At 39.9% G+C, this 24,469-nt stretch overlaps 1 protein-coding gene across 2 annotated transcripts in view; it reads left to right on the top strand.

The window, feature by feature from the left end:
* Window positions 1-2,019: 2,019 nt before the first annotated feature.
* hipk3b (homeodomain interacting protein kinase 3b) overlaps window positions 2,020-24,469 on the top strand; it is a 42,295-nt gene continuing 19,845 nt past the window's right edge. The window contains exons 1-2 of one of the 2 annotated variants that reach the window (XM_067591201.1): window positions 2,020-2,380; window positions 11,730-13,059. In XM_067591201.1, coding sequence (XP_067447302.1) covers window positions 2,308-2,380; window positions 11,730-13,059 — 1,403 coding nt within the window. In that variant the 5' untranslated portion in view covers window positions 2,020-2,307. Of the gene's footprint in view, window positions 2,381-2,676; window positions 2,782-11,729; window positions 13,060-24,469 lie in introns of those variants that run through there. The other variant, XM_067591210.1, reaches the window with a different exon arrangement.

Raw genomic sequence — 24,469 nt, 5'->3', positions numbered from 1 at the left:
TAAGTGGGAAGGCAATGTGTTAAACAAGTGTTGATTGGATTTATTCATTAGGCTATTGTGTAGCATATAAACACCACTTGTTGAAGTATATGGGTGCCTGGAATAGACTAAACCACTTTTTGAGATATGTCGGATGAAAATGCATAATTTTGGCAGCATTAATGGGATTTAGGTTTTTTTTGTGAAGCTAATTACTTTAAGAAAATAGCAATAAATGTACTGACTAGAAGCACAATATGTTTTAGTATGTTTACGCATGACAAGCACGTGCATTCAGGTGATTCATACATCTCTAAACCAGGATTACTATTTTGGCCTATAGGCGGCTTTTGGCAGTATTACTGTACAGAAATGACTACTATTCAGCCCCTGTTTGATGTTAAAGGTCTATGGACAGTTATGACAGAATAATCAGTAGTCAGTTCTATTAGTAATAAAACAAAAGCTTTATTAGTACTGTATAAAGCTGGTCGCCTAGATGGTTGCCTTTCTGGCCAGTAGGGGGAGACAAATGATAATGATCTGGCCCACAACCCCAAACAGACCAGAGCAGAAGACAACAGAGTTGTTATCTGATCGCAAGTGAACAAGAGTGCACACATTTTCTCACCTACAAAGCTATTAGGACACTTATCTTGTTTTTTTTATAAGATCCTACACGATCTAGTAGTCTGGTGACATCATGTGATCCTGGCACATCTTCCTGTACTAATTGAACAGCAGATGTTTTTTACTCTCTACACTATTCTGAGCGTCTAGATGCAACATTTGTAGATGAAAAAAAGGAGAGTATATTGTTTTTAGGTAAATTTGGAAAAAATAGGCCCTGATATGATAGTTAGGTGATGTGATATTGTTAGTGTAACTTTGTAGGATACTGTTGATGTCTTCTCATTCACTGTGTAAACAACGGAATAGACTGTCCAGATTTGAAGGTATAAGCCATCCACAGCTGACTGGGATGAGACTGGGAGGGACAACATATCCCACCTCTCCTTGAGTCCTCCATGAAAAGCTGAAGGAAGTATCTAGGGGGGCATACATGTGGGCTACTCAATTAACCACCACAGCTGTGTGTGCTCATGATGCACCAGGCACAAAGACAAGAGGTTCTCACACCTGCTTTCCAGCTGACAGGCCTGATGGTTTGTGGTCTGTAATTGGTACAGGGACTCATGATGACTGGGAAAGACAAATGGCTTTTGGTGGATTAAATTACAGCTGGTGTTTGCAGACACCGGGGGCTTATGTGCAGCTTTCTTTGTCAGCTGGGTGCCTCCTGACTGTCTGGGCAGTAGATGTCAGGTTGAGCTCCCCCACTTACTTCCTAAAGAGGACTTTACTGTTGACAAAAGAGGAAAGAAAGAGAATTATTATTGGTTACACATATAATGGCTTCATTGGGTTCTACTATTGCAATTTAAAACATTAAATAACTTTAAGGGGCTGATCAACTGAATCACCCTCCTGATGTTTTGGACATCGTTTAAGATTTTATTAATTAATTTTTTGTACAACTTTATGCAATCAGGTATCAAAACTTTACACTAGAAGCTATTTTTCCCCCTCATCACTCATTGTTGTTGACAATAAAGTTTCTCAGCTCCATTTTCTAGTGCAGAGCTTTCAGGTTTGGTTCATTAAGTACACTATCTACAGGATGTGATTGTCTTTCCAGTACTGTTTATTTTCTCTGCCATCTAAATATACATATAAATACAAAACATCTTAAGATATTTTATTGACAAGTAAAAGTCAAATAGCCCACTGTAGCCCTTGCTGATTGTTACTGTTTAAATCCTCATTTATTTTATAATTTCACATCTCATAAAGTCCTCACCAGTTTTTTTTTTTTTGTTGTTATGAATGTTAGATTTATCTCATGAAGATAATATCTCCGATTTCTTGTCTTTTGCATTGTGCTGTATTCTATTCCATACAGATGAATTGAGATGATTTTTAGATCTGTGATCGATTACTCTGGTCTGGCCAATGCCGTCAGCTAACAAACATTTGCTTGCAGTTGCTGCTAGAGAAAAGGGACATGTTAGAGGCTGACAGGGCCACGGAGCTGTACGTGTAAGGTTGGGTAGCGGATACCCTTTCAGAGATGGGCTACTTTGCCCTAAGAGGAAGGATACGGATTTGAACAGTGTAGCTACAACCTGGACTCGGCGCTGTGTTTGTGGACGCTCATATGCAGGACTTAATTAATGTTTAAAATGTGGGAGATGGTGGCGTTACCGAGAGCGAGCTCTCCCTTCCTGTCGTCTAGGACAAGATGGCAGCAGTGCAGGCGAACTGTGCATGGTGTGGATTTATAAGTCCATAACATGTTCAGAGAAGCCCTGGATTATACTTATACTGACTCTATGTGAAGGTAAGTGGTGGAGGGGTTCGGCTGTCAAATTGTGATATTTGTTTAACTCAACCTTTTAAACCATAGTTAAGTTGTGACGTAATACAAAGTCATAACTTAGCCACAAACTTAGCTAGCGAGAGTCTGTATTATGTTTCAGCCGTTTCACAGCCATGTCAGCTCTTTGGGCAGCTAATTAATCTACTAGTGGTGAATTGTTTCTATGATCTTGTCATTATGGTGACGTTGGTGGTAATGATTAACGTGAGTGCACTAGACACTGGTGTTTGTTATTTCTGTTGTCACAGCGACCCGTTGATTTGTTTTTGACACGCTGCTTCGAGTTAACGTGCTTGAATAATCAAACATTAACACCAACACACTGCAGCTATATGGAATATATGGAGCGAGTGACTTAACTTGTGAGTGCCGTATTAACGTACTTCATATAACAGATAGTATATTAGCTGGCTTCGTAACTCACTCAGTTAACCGAGAATAGCGCGCAGCCATATTCATAGCTAGCAAAAAACACGCTAGACCTTTTGAACTTACAGCAAAACACATTCTGGATCTTATCAAGTCTGAAATTGAACATTATGTTGGGTAATGTCACCTGTTATTTATCTGTAACCTAGTGAAGTCTAAACGCTATTGTAAAAAGCCAATAAAAGGGACCTTGGCAGCTCTTTAACACGTGTTTATCGTGGGTGTATCTCCAAACTACGTAGTTAATACCCAGCAAGTCTCTTTCAGGGTGAAAAATTAAACAGCGGCCTACGGCTAAATGCTGGCTAATGATATGGGTGCCCGTTGATTTTCGTCAGTTTTTGGCCACTGTGGCTGGTAATAATGTTTTCTGTTCATATGGGCTGTGCACCACAACTTATATCTAGAGCAAGTCAGCAAAAATGTGTCTTCATAATAAAAATACAGAATAAGATTTTAAATGTGAAAGAGAACCCCTTTCCTTACTTGCTGTCTCATACTAGCCAGCTTAGCAGATATGAATACACAGTGAAAGTCGAGATGTATATATCTTAGGTTAAGAATCCAAGACTGGCTCTAATGTCAAGTTAATTATACTCAACTTTCCTGTAAACATATAGTTGGGCATATATCGCCTTGAAGGTGGTGGTTTCATGTTTAAGAATAGGTACAGGGTTAATAGTTGAGTTACTTTATGAGTGTTTAGACACCACCATCACCCACAAGCAAAACAGAAGTCGCCCATATAAATGTAGGCAACTTCTGCTAGTTATTTATATGGCAGGGAACCATCACTTGAAGGTCCTAGTCCCACATAAACTTGTGTTTTAAAAAAATGGTGGAACTAAAATGAGAAATTCAAGACTCACACTGTGGTATTTAGACCAACGAGGTATGTAGTTTCCCTTCCTTCATGTGTGAACAGTATGGTAGTTGTATTTCTTCACTTGTTGCCTTGGCTCAAAGGAATAACATAATGTGGGTGTTTGTATATTTTCTTATGTTAAGTCAAAAAATTCCCGTGGCACAGCAGACACTGAATGGAGGATTTGAGTGGTTTGGCCTATACAGCAGACGTGGCTGCTTGGTTTGGTCCAAAAATATAATACAGTAACTGTTTTTTTTTTTTTTTTTTTTGAATGGTTCAACTTCTTGTTACTGTACCAAAGATTGCAGCTGTTTTACTTGTATTTCTTCAGCAATTGGGCACTTTAGTATTATACAAATAATAGCAAAGAGGCTGTCAGCTATCATCAATGTTAGCTCAGATTTGGTCCAGTTTATTCATTACCATAAGTATGGAGCTGGTATTCTAGTTTCACAGCACGGTGAACGGTTCATGGTAGTAAAGCTGTCAACAGTTTCTATCTGTGAATACTGTTAAGTTTTTTTCAGACAACACTATGAGTACAGTGCAGCATTATGCTGCTATGTTTGTGTGATTCCCCCTCACATAGACTCTCCTGTCTGCTGTACATGTGTCACATTCCTCAGCTTATCAATAGCAAGGCCACAAAAGCAGGGCTGTGGATGATAGTGAGAGCAATAATGGCTGAAGAAAGTCAGCACAATGGGCCAGTAAATAAATGTGTAAACAGTGTTTTCCCTACAATTATTGGTGTTAGTGGGTGCTGTTGTTTGTTTACTGGAGGTGCAGAGTGGGGTGGCAATAGGAGTTGGGAATGTGATGTCACGCCACAATGAGCTGGCATACTTGGGGAAACTACTTATATTGCATTGTGGCCAACAAAAAGACTGGTTTCCCAGTGATGTCTTCTTGAGGTGTGCGTAGAGACACGAGGCAGAAAACAGATCTGAACAGATGAGAGCTTATGGGGAGAGCCTCTGACAAGAAGATGTTATTATGTGGTAAACTGCACGAATGGCAAAAGTGATGGGTGGAAAATGTCCATTATCCCAGGAAGTAAACATCTGTTCTAGCACACAGTGCATAATTACCCATGTGTATCCAGTGATTTGGTCAGTCCTGGATTTTAATAACACAGTGGATGTTTTTGTCCAGAAACTGATGAGGAAGAAGTATCTGGTTTTAAGTAAAAACAACTCACTATGTTACTGTGTTTTCATGCTGTGTCTGAGGCTCTATGAGCAGTGGTTTGCTGATCGATATAAGTACTTGTCAGAGCGTGTAGTATTTCAGTGTGTGACTGGTGACAGCTGCTAATTCATGTTTGATAGAGGCGACAGGCTGTAGGCTTTTGAAAGTAAATGCTGTACTTTTTTTTTTCTTTGCGGGGAAAAAAAAAATAACACAGATGTAGGTAGTCAAGTGATTCATAGGTGTGCATGTGTGTTAAATCCCATATTATATATTGTCAAATTTGCCTATGAGTAAAACTTTTTTATGTGGGCTACATTTCAGACATCTGAAATTCTGTGTTTTTCCACTAGAAGTCTGGCTTACATTTTATGTCTGGCATATTTTGTTGACAAAAAGCAGGAATTTCATAGATGTTACCGGCACTGTGGGTGATGAAGCCTCCATCTTTTAAATCTGTGCTGACTATTTGTTGTCGATTTGTAAATGTCATCTTACATTTACAGCTTGTACACAAGTTGATGAGTCAGTGCTCTAGATTGCATAAAGAGTGCACCATGATGGAGTGAATGCAACATGTGCATACACATTTAGTTGACATTCATTTACAAGACATCTCCTAACATCAGTACAGGCAAATGCATGGCTGCAAACAGTCCTTTCCAAGAGTTAGAGATACAGGACATATTTTAGTTAAAGCAATCTTCAGCATTTAGAAAATGCAATAATGTGAAGATGACTTGCCATTTTAGAAGCACAAATGCTCATATTGTGTGCTAAATATAATCGTATTGTGAAGTAGACTAGCTGGCACTTTTGTTGTGCTCGTAAACTGCATTCAGTAATGTTTCAACCGGCATAACGGCCAACAGTACAGTATGTTGACTGTGTACAAGAGCTAATCCGACAAAAAGACTTCTAAATGATAGTCATAAGTTCACAATCGAAATACCCTGTGGTCACATGCTTTAGAAAATAGAGGGCCTTTTATCTAATGAGCATAGAAGATCATATTCACGAGACACAGGCAGAGCACCACAGTGTTTAGTGAGGTTGTGGAACCGTGAGTTAACACAGCAATTCCTGCTAGAAGCTAAACTCCTCCAACTGCAGGAGGTGAAGTGGGGCTAAAGTGAGTGCTTTCATGTCCACCATTATATTCTGCATTTGGCATCCTCATCTGAACTTGGCTGTAGCCAAGAGGACCTCATTGCTCTATTTAATGAATAACCAGACATGTTCTGGGTCATGTTAGGTGAATACAATTAGGATCACGAGTAGCCAACACAAATTTGTTCTTTCAACTGTGAAAAAGAACAGTATGATAATATGTTTGAGGCATATTGCAACCTTTAGACACACTAAAAAGCATATAAAAAACATAGAAATACTGTTTGTTTATTTGCTTTTATTCGCTAGCAAAATGGATGACCTAATATCACGATATTGCACATAATCTATTGTACACGTTGATCAAGATAAATGCTGCTAGTCAACTTAAGGAGAGAACCAAAATGGTTTTGAAATGCAACACAATTATACTAGCCTATATTGTCAACTTTTTGGAAATTTATTTAAAATTTACATTACTTTTAAATGTAAATACAGCATTTGACTGTAGATTGTATTACCTAACACCCCCCCAAGACACACACACACACACACACACACACACACACACACACACACACACACACACACACACGTTGGCAATCCATTAGACCTTAAACGTGGTGTAACTGTCATCAGCTGTTCATTCTCTCACCTATTACTGTTATTTCTGTGTCTTCAGCACTTTTGTTTTCTCAATCAGTACCATTTGTTCATTGTGGACAGGTGTCCAGTGTTTATTTTCTTCTCAATTTAATTTTGAGTAGGCCAGGGTCAAAAGAGCAACTGTGAGCAATTACTTAACAGCTCAAGGTTGCTGAAAAGGTTCTAAAGCTTTGAAGGATGTAATGTGATGCCACAGGAGGAGAGTCACAGCAGACCAAAGAGGTATCTGGCTTCAGATGGTAATAATAGCAGCAGCTGCCATTCTTTTGCAACAATAAAGGCTCTCTACTTCACATCTTTGGACATCAGACTTCTCCTGACCATTTAGTGATTGTATTTGTGTGACCAGGGAAATTAACTGATGCCCAAGCTGAGTTTTGTTTTAAATTGAATTTGAGCGTAAGCTGGTCTAAGCTGGTATTAAAATCTAGACATCTCGATTGCTCAGTTGGCAAGAGTGGTCCAAGCGCAGGCTCTCTCTGTCTAGGGACCAGACGGCACGCTCTACATCTCTCAGCCAATTAACATCTCCATTCCACAGACAGTGAGAAGAAAATCTCAGTATTTCATTTCTAAGTCATGAAAAAAAACTTGGCTTTGCTATATTGAGCTTGACTGTGTTAATCACAAAAAAATCTAAGATTATTGAACTGTTCTTCAACTTGCTCCATGTTTTCTTCAACATCAACAATCTGTATTTGCAAACGCATAGGCCTACATAAAAATAGTGCAACACAGTTTATGTGGTCTCCATGTAGAATGGCCATAGTCCTGCCATGTCGTTCCATTTTTGAGAGGATACAAGAGTATTTGTATGTTAACATCTGCATTGTTAATATGTTAATAAAACACATTAGTTTTCTCTCCAGTAAGACCCTAGTGATTTATTATAATGTAGTCCACTTCTTTGTATAGTCTAGAATTAAAAAATCTATGAGAAATGGTAGGTTTGAGATGGGGATGTCAGTTTCGGTTAATTTCGCTTTTGCTTTTGCTTAAACTGGTAACTAACCATTTAATTTTAAAGAAAAGAAAAGTAGCTTTCGTTTGTGAGAGCTGTCCAGCAGCCGGTGGGCAGAGCTAGCTTGACTTCTAGCTCATCCTTCTTCTCCTCAAAGTTAGTCACAGTAGCTCTCTATGGCATAACATGCTCGGGCTCGAGGTATGAATACAAATAATAATACCAATGTGACCCTGATCATAAGATGATCCCCCCCTCTTTTCTAACAGCTGTTTTTGGAAAAATAATGTTACTTTTTGAATATAACTTACATCATAGTATAATTACATACCCACACACTCTCTTACCAGGCTCTTTGAAGCGGTCAAAAACTATTTTCTCTGGCAGTTAGCATTTATAAGACTGGTTGGTTGTCTTTTTGAGCTCTTTATCATCTGTGACAGTGGTATTTGACAGCTTGACATATTCCATTTCTGCAGTAGAGATGACGGAAGACGCTTTGGGCTTGTTTTCACTCGTCATGAATTATTTCCTCTGTGGCAGAAAAACATGTTACACAAACCTTCAGAAACTCCTGCAGGTTAAACTGGACTAACAAAACACTTTTAGTGCTGAATGACATTAACATACTCACTATAAAGACTTTAAGACACACGCTAGCCTAGCAATATTAATGCTACAAACAACTCATAATGCAACACTCCGTGTAGAAGTCAGTTTTACACCAGTACTTTATCCATTCAAAAAGAATATCTGATGTTGTGAACATGTAATTGTCAAGCTGTTAGCGGAGTGCGTATGCAAATTAACCTATAGACCAACCTGCGTAACTGGTCAAAAATATTCTTGGTGGTTAACCGATTAACAGTTAACCATTGACATCCCTAGTTTGAAACATATACTGTATAAGAGTTCATCAATCTACAAATGAGGCGAGCACTTGATTGGGATGTAATTGGCTTATACAGTGATGGACAGTATGCGTCCCTACACTGAGCTCCGTCTGCAGAATCTGCACTTGGAGTGTCATACAGTTGGCCTGTGTCTCATGTACCTTTGACCTCCTGGGTGCTGCCTTACTAGGGACCTTTTGTTAAAGTCATACTGAAATTAAATTGCAGAAATCAACAGCATGAATCTCTGCTCTGTAATTCCCTTGTCTTGTGTTCTTTGAGAAAAGAATCAGGAACCAAAATGGAAAAGATTTTATTTTGTTTCCCCCTAGTTTTGCGTCAGTCCATCTACGTTGATGGAGACAGCCAATCAAATCCTTACATAAGGCAGCTTTCTGTAAGAAGCAGAGCAGACGACCAACAGACAGCATCCTGCTACACAACAACAACCCACATTAGCTTTCCTGCAAAAGCATCCTTATTATTTAACTTATAAAAGTGAGCACGTGTCTTTCTTCTGAACCTTAGCTTGTTGAACCAGACATTCACCAGGGAAAAGTAAAATGTTTAATCGGTTTGCAGGCTAGATAGCTAATTAGCTGCTCAGCTGCAGGACATTAAAGAGCATGTAAACATACCGACAAATGTAACTTTGGTCCGGTTAGATGGTGGTGTGGTCTGCCCATGACAATTATTCTATAAATATATCATTTAATTGATTAATTACATAACACGTAATTATTGTTATACAACTGGGATGTACTGACAAAAATCTGATTTAAATGGCTATAAATTCATGTTCTTAATACATAATCATCCCTGCTGGTCTTCAGTCATTCTTTGACTGGTATGACTGTGAAAAGGGTATTGAATAGCATTTCATGTGGTATTAAAAATGTCTCTAAAAAGTCAAACATTTTATTTGGTGACCATCATTTATATTAACATTGTATCTGAGGTTTAAACAGCAGTTACTATTGATTCCATTGGTGACACAGAGTCACTGCAAAAAATGAAGTGAAGGAGGAAGTAATGTACTTAGTAAGTTCTTGGCAAAGAGATAATTTTGGAACATACTGAGTTTATAAATCAACATTGCTATGTACTGCAGTGGCCTTTTTGATATTCCCACTGAGGAGTGCCAAAGTATAGAAATTTCTATATTCTGTGCATAATGGCTGTCATGAATAATAGAGGCCGTCACAGGCCTCTTTTATATAAATTACTGGCAACACATCATAAATATAGGTGTGTTAGCAAATACCCTAACAGCAATTAAGAGAATCCCAGCAAACAGTGGGTGAGAGGTAGGATACTGTCTATTCAACATAAAACACATAAAGACAGACAAAGACAGACAAGATATTCAGTCACACAATTACAGGAAATTTTGAGTCTCCAATCTATCTAACCTGCATGTCTTTGTACTGTGGAAAACCACACTAGCACATGAAGAACATGCAAAATCCTCACAGAAAAGCCCCAGCAAACTGGAACTTTCAAACCCAGGACTTTCCTCCTGTGAGGCCATAGTGCAAATCACTGAGCCACTGTGCTGCCCAACCTGAGAATTAAATCATGTTAACTTACAGTCTAGTGAACACCATTACAAATACTTTTCCACTGTATGGACTATGGGCTATAGAAAGAAAACTTTTGTGATACTGCGGTACTCTTTCAGACTGGGCAGCCAAAACACTTATTTGTAGGCGTGCCAGTGTGGCTCATTTTAATTTTACAATGGCGCATTTCCAATTTTGTTTTCATTCACGACCAAAATGGATGCCCTTTTTAGCCTCACTTGGGGTAATTTGTTAAATTGTCTCTAACAGAGAAGATGGTAAACAGTGCCACCAAACAGTAACAGAGGGTGTGATTGTACAGAGAGCTGTCAAGGGAATAGGCTGACCTTATGTTGCTGCTCAGAATAGAGTCAAAGGGGTGGCTCACATCGTTAGTGTTATCACAACAGAAGTGTTTCTCCATCATGGATATTTATTTTAGGGGACTCTACAGGGGCACTGACAGCCCAAACCTGACTCCCTTGAGTGTCCTTTTAGAAAGATTTATAGAAACTGCTCTTTTTGAACAAGTTGGGGATATGAGGCTTTAAAAGCGATGGTGGTCCTATTAAGACCGGATTGTTTATACACAGTACTCACAACATTGGTTAAGATTTATCTAATTTGCTTTTTGGGTAGGTAAACAGGATTCTGTAACTGTTGATTAAAGCGTGGAAACCAATGGGGACGAGCTACTTGTATCTCAGTGAACGTGCCCCAGAATGAAAATAGGTCACAGGCTCCAGTATGGCACACAGTGTCTGATGTCACTGTGCCAGTGTGGAACATGGTTGATGATCAGGATCATGAAGCTTGTTATTGTAGTTCATTGCTCTTTCTCTGTTACACGTAATGGAGTTTCAGAGTACTTCGGAAAGATCTCACAGGTGTTTTTATCACCCATCAAACACAGACACACATGAACAAAATGAGGGTGGGAAAGGGAGAAGAATAAAATGCGTCCTAGGTAATTGGACACGTGGGTCTGATGATGCTTTGTGACTTTATTTTTCTCTCTTTGTCTGTCTCTTATCCTCTCTCCCTCTCTGTTGGTTGCCTAGAGACCTGCAGTAGGATGCACTGAAATGGCAGGAAAAGGTCAGGCAAACCTTTGAGAAGTTAGTCATCTACAGTGTGGAGGTGTTGGTGGGATTGCAGTGGATAGGGCAGAATGGAAAGGTTCTCTTAAGCACTCCACCGCTGCGTTTTTTTGTTCTTAACCATTTGACGTTTGCTTTTGGTTGGACAGATGTTACAAGTTGTGATGCCATCAAGTAGAAGTATTAAAAACAACATAATTGGATTATTGGTATTTGTCAGTTGTTTTTGTCCCACAGTAATTTACTTAAACTCACCCTTGACCCTTGACCTTAAGCAAAGAAAGACATGAAGATAAACACAGGGAGATCTGGGCTGTGTTTTGGTTTTTTCAGCTGCTGATGTAACAGCTTGGCAGTTTGTTGTTTTGCGCAATATGGTTGTACAACAGTGAAGTTTAGAATATCGTGCATAACACTTTCCAGCTCTTTAGCATTGTTTTGAAACCATTCTATGCTGAAATAGTCTAATTTGTGTCTGTTGAGTAACCAAACAAAATGACCAACTTTTGCTTCATTCTCTGTCTCTGCAGGTATGGCCTCACAAGTCTTGGTCTACCCACCACACATTTATCAAACCCAGACAAGTGCCTTTAGCAGTGTGAAGAAACTCAAAGTTGAGCCCAGCAGCTGTGTGTACCATGAGAGGGCACACCCGCGGACTTATCTGAACAGCAGAACCCTTGGCATTGTGCACCCAACGAAACAAGCCCACTCGTTTGTGAACCGAGACTTGGCAGTGGGCGTGAAAGTGCGTGGAGGACAAGAGTACGCGGTGCAGACGGTGGTGGTGCGTGGCGTACAGAGACAACAGCCCGGTAAAAGAGGAGGAGGAGGAGGAGGAGGAGGAGGAGGAGGACCAGGCCCAGCTGCGGCCCAGCAGCGGCAGGACGCAGGGGTTGTCCACTTGCAGGGCAAGGAGCAGCAGCAGACAGACAAAGCAAGTGGGGGCAGCAGTGGAGCAACAGGGGCAGGAGGAGGGGGAAGGGGAGAGGGCTGCAGTGGAGGAGGTGAGGGAGGTGGAGAGGAGGAGGGTGACAGAGAAGAGAACTGTGGAGGTTTGAACTCAGCTGACAGCTCTCAGCGATGTGGGCTGAAACGTAAAAGTGAGGAGCTGGATAATCGAGGGAGCACCATGCAGATTGTGGAGGAACTGTCAATGTTGCCTGCCATGTTGCAAACGACGAATGTGGGGAACGCAGCCGTGACTGCACCTGCGGCCGTGGGGGCTGGAGGAGGCCCCTCCAAACAGGGTGCAGGGCCTGTGGGTGTAGGTGCAGCAGGGGGGACGGGAGGAGGGGATGGGGACTATCAGGTAGTACAGCATGAAGTCCTGTGTTCCATGAAGAATACTTATGAAGTGCTGGATTTCTTGGGACGTGGCACATTTGGCCAGGTTGTAAAGTGCTGGAAGAGAGGCACAGGTGAGGTAGTGGCTGTGAAGATCCTGAAGAACCACCCTTCATATGCACGGCAGGGTCAAATTGAAGTCGGCATCCTTGCTCGTCTGAGTGGGGAGAATGCAGATGAGCACAACCTGGTGCGAGCCTTTGAATGCTTCCAGCACCGCAGCCACACCTGCCTGGTGTTTGAGATGCTTGAGCAGAACCTGTATGATTTCCTGAAGCAGAATAAGTTCAGCCCGCTGCCCCTGAAAGTGATCAGACCTGTGCTACAGCAGGTAGCCACAGCTCTGAAAAAGCTGAAGAGCATGGGTCTGATTCATGCAGACCTCAAACCGGAGAACATTATGCTGGTGGACCCAGTGAGGCAACCCTACAGGGTGAAGGTGATAGACTTTGGCTCAGCCAGCCACGTGTCCAAAGCAGTGTGCTCCACGTACCTCCAGTCTCGGTACTACAGGTGAGAACAAAACATATTTTTGACAGTTTTTAACAAAGCAGATTTCAGTTTGGTGCATTTAAAACTAGTTTCCGTGTCTGTTGGAGTCCAGACTATCATAGTCAGGTTAAAAATGTACTTCCTTTAGCAAAACAAGGAAATGTCTCCCATACTGCACAACATCCTGCCTACTTTGAGGCCACATACCACTGACTCTGAAAAAAATGTGACCCTGCAGTGTTTACGAGCAGACGACAGACTGAATTTTCATGTCCCTACTTCCTGGGAAAGAAAACTGTGTTCTGGTAAAATACTTAAAAACAATAAGAAAGAATAAATGTTTGATTGACTTTGTGAACATTTCTGGTATTGTTTGCATTCAGGGTGAAGCAGCATTGGCCTTGTGAGTTCAAAGGATTTATAGAGATTATATTATGGTAGAAAGAAACGAATAGACAAATATTTGAAGACTGCCAGTAGTACATTGTGTGGGCAGTTAAGATTACATCAAGAAAGTTTGTTAGAGAAATTACTGAAATCCAGACCTAACATGAGTATGCTGTTACAGGCTCTGGGGTGTGACATGGCAGCGGATACAATATCAAATGTTTATGTTAGAAGAACACTAAGTATTTTTGACTGTAATAAGAAAACCAGTGGGAAAATTGCCTTTGGCATAAAGTAATGACTGAGTTATTTGGTTTGATAAGTGAAACAACCCTGAAATGGTATCAGTTGTTGCGTAAGGGCTGTTATACTAGAAAAGAACTAGTTCGTTATCTGACCATGTCGGAGATCAAAAGTGTTTATAACTGCTCTGAGCGACCACATTCAAAGGCGGGGTGAACAGGTGGCTATCATAGAGAGGGGTGAGATGGGATATTGTTTAGACACTATCAGACAGTTTCAGACACTCTCCTGGAAGGCATTTATAGTGTTGCAAGAAATGTGATAGATATATAGTAGTAGTGTAAAGAGAGCTTAGGAGAGAAGTTCAGACCCAACTGGCCAATCACTGCGTGAAATGGGGGCGAGTGTCAGATTGTACAAACACAATCGTGAGGAAGTTGTAAAACTGCTTTCTGCTTCCATACATGGTGACATGATTAAGTTATAGTGCTATGACTAAAAGCTGTCCACCTGGTTTCACCAAATAAAGCCATGATTTCCATGTTTCAATTGACTTTAAACTAGTCAACCTTTGTGTGCTTTTTAGCCACTCAGAGCTTGACATTGTTAATTCTAGCAACTAGGATTTTGATCTCAAAAATATGCTAGGTGAGTAAGTGACATGACTCATGGTTAAACATTAAAACTTGAATTGGCAGCTGTTGTACACTCAGTTCATCAGAAGTAGTGATTCACCCAAGTCTTATCATATCAGCTACATCATTATACCCTCCTTGGACTTTCCTAAGCACAAGTCATGAACTTGCAACGTTCAATATTTGCATAACGTACGTACATACAGTTAGGATCCCGGAATTGTTCTGTCCCTCTGCTAGTGACCTGCATCTGTGAGGACACAGTGGAAATACATGTCATTGTCTATCATGCCACTCCACAGCTGAAGTGTGCCACGTTGAACTAATGGAAAAAGGGCATATTCACCCAAATCTAGCATCTGTCTAAATAACACAGTCTGCACTGGCTGCATTTCAGCCAGCCATATGAGGTGACATATGAGGTTCCTTTTTAACGAATGCACCTGTTTACACTAATGTTTCGTGCTCCACTTTCATTTTCCAGTTCAAGTCTGTATTTTTATTCATTTCCACATGCAAGTAAGTGATTATGTGCATAGCTGTGAGCTCTGTTCAATGTCCTGGAAATAGAATGTTAGGATATTGTTTACTATTATTTTTATTACTGTGGTGAGTATACAACACATGCATTTGTTTTGGGTGGTTGTATATGTGTTGCTCAATGTGTCTTAACCCAAACAGTCGGCACAGTAGAAATGGACATAACAGGTTTAAAAACTGACCACAGAATGATTAAATAAACAACGGAAATGCAAAACAAAATACAAGTAAATCTTGTTTGGTTAATGTTCTGGGGCACCCAAGGCAAATGAGTATTGCCTTGATATTCTTTGAAATGTAGCCCAAACAGATGCAATGCATAAATAATAAATACACAGTGCAATAGAACAGCTGTCAGATATCAGATAATCATAAAAATTTCTGGCAAGCAAGACAGACATGTTTGTCTTTTGAAGTTTTAGTGCGTTGTTTTGGAGAAACGACGCTACTGGCGACACTAGGATGTCTGACTCACGCTTGTGGCACTGGTCCATACTAGCAGGCAATGTTTGCCATGAGAGGGAGGTCCCCTTGTTTTCTCTTTACCATGCCAGTGACTCTCCCCTTGCACCAGTAGCAAAGGGATTTTTTTGTTCATTTTTTTTTTTTTTTTTTATCCTCCTCCACTCTCATACCTCGCTATGCCCCATGACAAGTTTTACACCCTCGAGTCAGTTAAATTTCCATGTAATGTGATGTGATCATTTCCATGTGGTCATCTTGATATAACAAGTTAAGAACATGTCATAGTGTCATCACCAGAGATTTCTTTTTTTTTTTCTTTTAAATATTTCTGGTAAAAGTGGTATCACCCTCTTCCTCTTGATTTCAATACTCCACCCTCAGACTATGTCAGTGAAATTGCAGCTGGTTTGAGTCATGCTCTTGTGGCTCCTACAAGGAGACATCCTGCCATTCTAGTTTTGGCATGTATCCTGTTTGATTTTGCTGTATAACACATTTAATGCTGCTGTGTAACTCAGAAAATGTCAAACAATATTATGCACTCAATTTATACAGCGCTTGAGCAAATGAAAAGGGGTTTTGGCTTGCTTAATAATGCAATCTGAATCACAAGAAGATTGGAAAAGAAATTAGATCCAGACTTGGATAATTTCAGGAATAGTTATTGCTCAGACAGAGCATCTCAAACATGAGAAGATCAGAAAACAGTAATGTACCTATTTTTGATCAATAGAAGGAAAACAGCCAGGACATAATAGATAGGTAACTGCTAAGTTTGTGTGAACCATGAACCTTCAACATGTTCTGTGCTGTCCCTGTCCTATGCAAACACAAGCAGATTACGTTTTTCTGAGCACAGTTGCTTACAGTTGTTTGGCATGATATGTTAGGAATATGTGACCAAGTGGAGATCTACTCAAATGCTGAAGTCAGTTGATTTTGTGAAACACATTGTCTCTGGTTTTTTTGTCTTGAGATTTGGGTTCTGAGGCTGGGAAGAATAGAGCAGGATCCATGACCCACATTTAGGACAGCGCTATCTGTTTTAGTGAAAGGCATTTACATGACATTTGAATATTTCTCACTGTCTGCACACTGAACCAGTGAAGCGGTTTGCTCCGCAGGGAATTAAAATACTGTCAATGCAAATAGATGATTTGATGTCTGTCTCGATTTGCATTAACTGTAGATTGTTCTCTGATTAAAGAAGACTACACTTGGTTTGACCCATTCCTTGACTGTAGTGATGTGGGAACGGTGGAAAAACACTTGTCAATGACAATTCTCTTTTCATCCCACGCCTTCATCAAGCTTTTCTGTGAATATTGTATTGTTGCGAATGCACTTTGTTTTAGGAAGTTGCTCAAAATAGAACTGTCGTGCTTTGTTGTACTTTTGAGGGGGAGGAAGTGAACAGTGCAGCTGCTTCAACTGTTTGTCAGCTGTCAAACTTTGGTGACTAGCGTACATGCCGTTGTGCTGCTGTATTTTGATACAATATACATCACTACTGTTGCTGACTTGAGAGAGGAATGCAGAATGACAATAGGGGCTTGTCTGGGTACAATTCATTTTGCAGCAGTATTCATTTGAATTGTGTCAGGAATGGAGTAAAAGTTGTATGTCTACTGTTCCTCGCATGTTCATGGGCTAATACTGAATTACGTAATGTTATAACTGAACATTTTGATTTGTTTTTGATGTGATTCTTGCGTCAAGACACAGTTCTTTTGATTAAAAAAAAACCCCTCATCAAAACTGTGCCTGCTTCATCAAAAAATGTGCATCTCTGTACTTTGTTCCCCCTCACAGACAGGAGTGTGCAAAGCATACTTTGAAGGAACAGCGTTGCTGAGGCTGAGAGTGAAGGGTTGCTTAAAATAGCTCATGGGACGCTGGCCAGTGTGCTTTGACTTCTATAGATGGTGAAGCACATAGGCAGCCAGAATGAAATAGGGACAGCTTGAAATACTAGAGAGCTCTCACTTCATTCATTCAAGGTCAACCAGCTCTAACGTCAGCTGTTTTGATTTTTCTATGTCCGTTTGTGTTTGTGTTTGTTTGGTTATGTATGCAGCTCTAAATATTCATTGGCCAGTAATCCATAGTGGCTGTTGGATACCTCAATTCAGTCAGTCACTCAAGCCATTATGTTTGACAGATGGACCAGCCACTTCCAAAATTTACAAGCATTTGGCCAGTGGCCCTTGGTAATCTGCCATCCTGGTTTGCACAGTCAGCTTAGTTGGAGGTCTCTGAGCTCAATTTTCTAGATGTGGTCATTTTTATACAGTTTATATCTTCAAATGAAATCTAAACCTTAATCTTAATTTCATTTTATTAAGCATCTGGTTTAATGCTTGTCTTTTTGCAAATGTTCAAATCAGGTGTTTTCTTAGTGAGCATTAATAGGTATTTTCCTGTCGATTACCATACCAACAAGAAGAAATGCCATTCTCTGCCAGGACCTTGTCCTTAAAAAATCATGTTCATGTGTTTTCATTGAAAAACACATGAAGCATTGGTCTTATGCTTGGTCTGAGCCATCTAAGCATTTTTTTGTGCTTAGACCGGCTGAGACTGATGTGACCCTCACTGTCCACTGTACCTATTGTGATGTGAGCAAATCAAATCAAAGCGGCTTACTTCTATTTCGCGCTGTCTACACAATGTCTGTTTATGTTTTTGCCACAAGAAACTTCTGTGTTACACGTTGTTAGAGATGTGGCAACACATTCCCACCAAAAAGAAAACATGAAGATGAAGAGAAAGACGAAGAGAAAAGCCCTGAATTCCTGGCTAAAATACGAAGCTCAAAACCACAGTATGTCCTGCAGTGTTTGACACCAACAAAAGACAAATAAAGAAACAATTAACTTGTCATAGGCACAACAATAATGAAACTTGAAAACATCAAGGAAATTGGAAATATTGAAAAAGCTCAGAATAAAAGTTGTAAATCCAAAGTTATCTATTCATTGTCTCTTTAAAGTGATGCTAAAGTGAGAGAGTTTGCATACTAAAAACTTGAGGTAATTATTTTTAGTCAGATAATGCATGATGCAGTTTTATGGCTGGTAAAAATATTTTTACCAGTAAATTTTCTCAGTTTAACTGCCTTTGGCAGATGAGCTAAAAAGTTAATTTTGAACCCTGCTTCGCAATGGAACAATTCAGCATAGATGGGATCCAAAGGTATACTCCAGATCGTCCACTGTGGACCAGTATATCTATGTAAACCATGAGCTGTGGTTCATTCTCCCGTCCACTCATGTACTAGTGGATTAACATTTCCCTGAAAAGTAGGTCTGGCATTTCTACAGAACGAGCAAGTAATCTCCCAGACAGTCTTAAAAAATGTTTTGTGTATGTGGGAACCTGTGAACACACAAGCATTTCCCCTTTTTATGAACTGTTTCCATATCTGGGTTAGTGGGTAATGAGTTTTTCTGGGTATTTACTATATATGGCCAAAGTAGCTTACATTTGTTTACTATCTGTCAGTTAGCAACCACCTAGACTATGCATTGAGGCTAGTTTTTATTAACATGATATTATCATTTGGCTCTCAGTCTACTTTGATGCTATGTCAAATTAGTATTTACTTCACTACTTGGATATGAAAAGGAAGTAACCCTTATCAAACTTGTGCCCACATGCTGCAGGCTCATTTCTGATCAACTCAATCCAACTCTTTGTTTCTTATATACAAATATTAATTGCCAGTCAGTGTCACATGCCCAGCACCAGGACGCTCTGACAAAACTGGTTCATTTTTCCACCAACAAATGACTTTTTTGGTGTTATGGTCACATAACTTTTAATACAATGTCATGTCGTTACTCGTGTGAATAACAACCACTGCTGTATTTACCAGAGTAGTTAAGGAATATATTTTATGATCTGGCTTAAATGCTTGCAAACTTCAGATCTTTAAATCATAGCGGGCAGCTGCAGTTCAGAACATAGTGTGCTTTGTTACTACTATTTCATAGTACTTGCCTTTCTGGCGTGCCTGTCTAAGTTGGTAGCTTAACAAACAGTTTAAACATAATGACAGAGGAAATGAAAACTGCAGAAAGTGCTTTAAATTCAAAGATCAGCTTTGAATTCCAGAAAGTCTGTGGGCCTTTGTTGTTCTTTTCATAAATTAATGGCTTTGGGGTGAAATGTCCAAGGAGTACTCATGAGACGTCACCTTGAAAATGGCATCCTTCATGACTAAGGCCATGCATCTGGCAACTACAAGCAAAGGCCTTGTTATGAAGGTCAGAGACTTGTTTGGTTTACAGTGTATTCTGGTAAATATAAGGGTCAACAGAGATTTTGCTTGCCTAATAAGCTGCTTAGTTGTTAGAGTAGCTGTATGTAGCTTTGTTCTTGTATCGTCAGCAAAATATATTCCCTTTCATAAAATTACTTGAACCTGATACCTTTAAATCATTTATGACATCTGTCTGGGAATTTCCCTATAGGTATACAAGTATTGTATTTGTTTTTTTTTATTTCTAAAACCACCCCATGTGTGTTATAATTACCCTCAGGCAAGGGTTGTTGTTATGTTGTACAGATGCAGTGATTGTAGCTGAATTCAAAATATTTTGAAACAGAAAAAAGCTGTAGAGATTAAGCCCAGTCCACCTGATCTAGGGGAAAAAAGCTTTCTTTAAAACTGGCTCCATGTCAGCTCAGTGAATGGATTACATCTGTAAAACGTGTCTAAAGCCTTGTATCCTTAATCTAAGGTCTAGGGTCAGGGTGCAAGTGCTACCTCTGCCTTGGCTACACTGCCTCTGTGTTCCACTGAATAATGCAGAATGCTCTGAGAGTTTGTGGAATTACTGTTCCTGGAAGAGATGCACAGTAAGGCTCCATTCTTCCATCATGGAGTCACCATGTTGTCAGTTTGCCTTTGTGGCTGAGCTTATGCCAACTGCAGTGTAGCCAAAATGAGTTTATTTAACAGAACAAGCTTACTGAAAGGCCTGTGTAAGCATGCAATGACAATGACCCCTCTTCCCTATGTGTAGCCACCCTTATTTGCTGTTCTCTGGTTGGGTGCCACTTTGCACTTCGTCCCTCCCTGTGAGGACAGAGCAGGGAGGATCAGAGAACTATTTCTGGAGTGTGAGATAATGGCCATGAATAAGAAATACAGATGGAGATAATTTCTCTGCTCTGCCGTGGCTTGCAAAGAATAAGACTCATGTGTCTGCACAGGTTTTTATTTTCAGTAAGTGAGATAAAAATAAAACTGACGAAATAATGGTCGCAAGACCTACATATCCAAGGAACACTGACATTTTGGGGAAATATGCTTGTTTTCTGTCTTACCAACAGAGCTAAAGATCAATATCAATCCCATCTCTGTGCAGTACATAGTAAAGTTTAGAAATAGGTGTGGGGTGTATTTAGCTTAGCTTAGCATAAATACTGGAAGTAGTTTGCTTCCAGCTAGGGCTGGGCGATACTTGGAATTCATTTGATGAATTCAAATGTTTGCCTTTGCATGATGTAAAAGGTTTACATCCTGAAAATTGAGATATTACAATGTGCAAAAAAGGTTACTTTCAGTTAAAACTAAGGTAGATGGTAGCTGGTTACATAAGCTTCTTTTATGTCATGACAATCCAGTAAACTGTGACGATATACTACATGCATACCTGCTGCAACTTAAGGGACTGTTGTGACTCCAGGTTTTTCCTGACTCCAGGTGGCTGGGTGGCTCTGGCTATCTCATAGTGAATTTAAAAGTTGCATCTACAAGACATCTTGGTTTGTGTTGTTGATGCATTGTCTGGATTTGAGAGGTGAAGCCACAGGAGTCGACGGAACAGTGTGCATCTTATTTACATATTTTAATTAAATGTTAGCCAATAGAGCCATTAGTCTTTTCCTCAAAAGCAACTGGGGACACTGTAGAACTCAGCAGAAGCATTTAACTTCAAAAAATAGTAAATATTCACAATGGAACTTTAAATAACAAAAGACATAAAAAATACAACCTAAATCAAGGAACTGTGTTTGAATGTTTGGCCATGCCCTATAACCTTTCAAAAGACATCAGCATGGTAGATGTTCACAGGAAGGAGTCAATTTCTTCCGAACCTCAAGGTGAACCATTTAGCGCACATGTGCCCTGTATGTTTTGGAATCCAACCACGCATCATGTTTGTGTTGGTTCTACTAACATAACATTGCCTTGTGCCTCAGCCTCTTTGTGAAAGAGAGACGGACAAACATAGAGGGAGGAAAAGAAGAGGTGGATGGAAGAATGGAGGCAGCTGTTTGAGGTGAAGAAGCATGCTGTTGAACTTAGTGACCAGGGAAAGACTTGTTTTCATTGGTCAAAGCCTATCCACAAAAGAGCTATAAAAAGGGCAATCAAATTTTACCGTTGATCAGCCTGTTTGGGTTTTATTTTGTGATTGTTGCTGAATAACATACCTGCAGTGTGGGCGAGTTATACTTGGCACAGTGGTGAGCTCGTGCTGGGCCTGCTGTTACTGCTGTACTCAGCATTGTGCATCGGGGTTTGTTAGTGATGTTTTCCATTAAAGACAATACAGCAGCCTATGCAGAGTTTATTATTCTCAATTAAGCCTTGTTCTGTAGAGCCCTCACCAAAACCAAAACTTACATGTTGCGTTGTGTCTGCCTAAATCCATGAAAAAAAATCATTAAAACCACGTTGATTGACTTGCTATATCCAATCTAATGAGCTTGTCTAAAATTCCATGATATACAGTGATAAAGAAGACAGCCGTGAATTGGGGAATGTTTTGAAAAGAAGGTCTGACAACACTGCTAGCAGGTGCAGAAACTCTTTGAAGATCTTTCTTCCCCTCTGCTGCTTCTGAAGGTGTCTCTCACCGCTAACACATGAGGCTGGAAACCTTTGAACACTGTGATACTGTAGACAACTCATATATCACTCATACTCGTTCATTTTCAACCTTTGAGCAGCACAATAGTATCAGTCAGCTGCCCTGATATGACTCTTTGGTCTTGTTACTGAGGAAAAACATGTTCAGTATATGTTCAAAGATATGGTATATAGTTGATTGCTGCACTGTAAAAGATTGGAAGCAGATTGACTGTATTAAATAGATGGTTAAAGTATACAGATGTTATGTATGTGTGTTTGTTTATATCTTAAATATCATGAATGTCAGGGAGAAGTCCATAATAAACCTGATAATTGGCATGTATAGGTTCAATTTCAAAGTAAGCTAACATGTTCAAAAATGAATACATCGAATTAAAATGCAATTTACAGTAATTTTTTAAATCATTTTTGTTATTATTTTCAAATAATCATACATGTACCAGATGTAATTACTTTTGATACATATGGTGGTATTCAGTATCTTATGTGTTTAGCATTTTCACAAAACTTCAGTTGATTTTGGATGAATCACTGCCTGTTTAGGTGCAGCTGAGCGGCATCAGGCAAGTGTATATGATGTGTGCAGTTTTAGTCTGTTTGTTTAACTTTTCTACCAATATTTCATGATACAATTTGTCTAAAAGTATATAGTACCAGTCAAAAATTTGAACACGCCTTCCTATAAGATGTGTCCAAACTTTTGACTGGTGCTGTATGTGTGCAGGTACTGACAAGGTGCTTTGTGGTTTTTTTTTCTGTCTACTTATTCCTGTTAAGTGCTGACCGCACACAAAGCTGGAACCTTTTCTCAACATGCACTGGGCAAAAAGCAGTGAACCAGCCCATCACATTGTTGATCTTTTTTCATGTACCTGTCCGTTTCCTTTGGGACTCTGACACGTGGCACAGAGCAGTCACGGGGCTTCTGCTCCTCTAGCATTTAGTGGCCCCTCAGCTTGAACGTCATATCCTCGGGATGGAAAATAGATTTGGTTTCACAGGAGGGCGGTGAGGCTTGAGTTGCGTTGATTAGGACAGAGCTGTGCAACCATGGCAACATCCACTCATCACCCCCAAACCAAAGGAGAGAGACCTGCTGTTTTCTGTTTGGCTCTCTTTTCACTCTGTGATTTTTTTTTTTACATGTTGCATTGCTATTTTGCATTAAGCAGGGAAAGGTAAGAACAAAAACCATATAAAGAAAACAACACTGTTCAGCTGTCTTCTGTGCACCCAGAAGCACTTTACATCATCTTTGGTGGATTCTGACAAAACAATAAAAAAAAAAGAGGAAGAGCTAGCTATACATAAAATCACTCCTGAATGTTCTGTCTCAATCTGTCTTGGTTATATTTCAGGTTTTGATTTCTGTGACTACCTAAGCCACCTGCTTTTATGGGCGTCATTATTTTGCTTGATGTATTTCTTTCAGGCTGTATGATTTTTAGAAACATGTTGAGGATGTTTCATGTGCTGTAAAAGATGAAATGGTACACCCCTCAGTCAGCCCCCATCATACTGACATATTGTATATCACATGGATATGAATACTGTAACCCTGAGAAGGCCATTTAATACTGGATTCTTTTGTGCCATAGTCCCTAGTTAGGAGGCTCATTTTGACTTTAAGAAATAAGGAGGGACTATTTAGGCCTGTATAGAAGCTCTTAAATTGAATGAGCAGACAGGGTGTCGTACTCAAAAGTTGAAAAGGACACGTAGCTATTGTTGGCCCTGTGGATTGGTTGTTGCCAGGGGGGGCATGGCAAGACAGTTTTCGGTTACAAGGCAGCCTCTAACTACTGGACCAACCAAATGATGCCTTGTATTGCTGCTCAAATTATACTGATCAGCCTTACTGTGGATTCTTATATTAGCTGTGTGTCCCAATGAATGCTTAGGGTGTGTTGATATGTGGATTCCCTCTCCTCACTGCTCCAGGGAAAACCTGTCCCTTATAAATAGGACATGCCTGTGAGACTGAAATGGTTGGCATATCTGCGTGGTTGATTTTCTGCTGCTATGTTGCCTACTGTACCAGCTGCTGTGTGCATTTGTTTTGACCATGTGATAAAATTGTCTAAAACTTATTTTAGCAGGACTTACGTTTGCTGTTGCTATCCGCATGTAGTTTCTGTCCCACACCATTCAATGTTATGTGGCTCCTAAGATGTCACAGAGTAGTTATTTGTTCTGTAGATACATTCAGTATGAAAAGCGAAGGATTGCCTTAGTTGGTATGACAAGCTTCCTTAACCAATAAGCTTAGGAT

The sequence above is a fragment of the Thunnus thynnus genome, chromosome 1, assembly GCF_963924715.1.
Source record: "Thunnus thynnus chromosome 1, fThuThy2.1, whole genome shotgun sequence".
Taxonomy (NCBI): Eukaryota; Metazoa; Chordata; class Actinopteri; order Scombriformes; family Scombridae; genus Thunnus; species Thunnus thynnus.
Note: the sequence above shows the minus strand (reverse complement) of the source record. Positions and strands in the feature narration are given on the sequence as shown.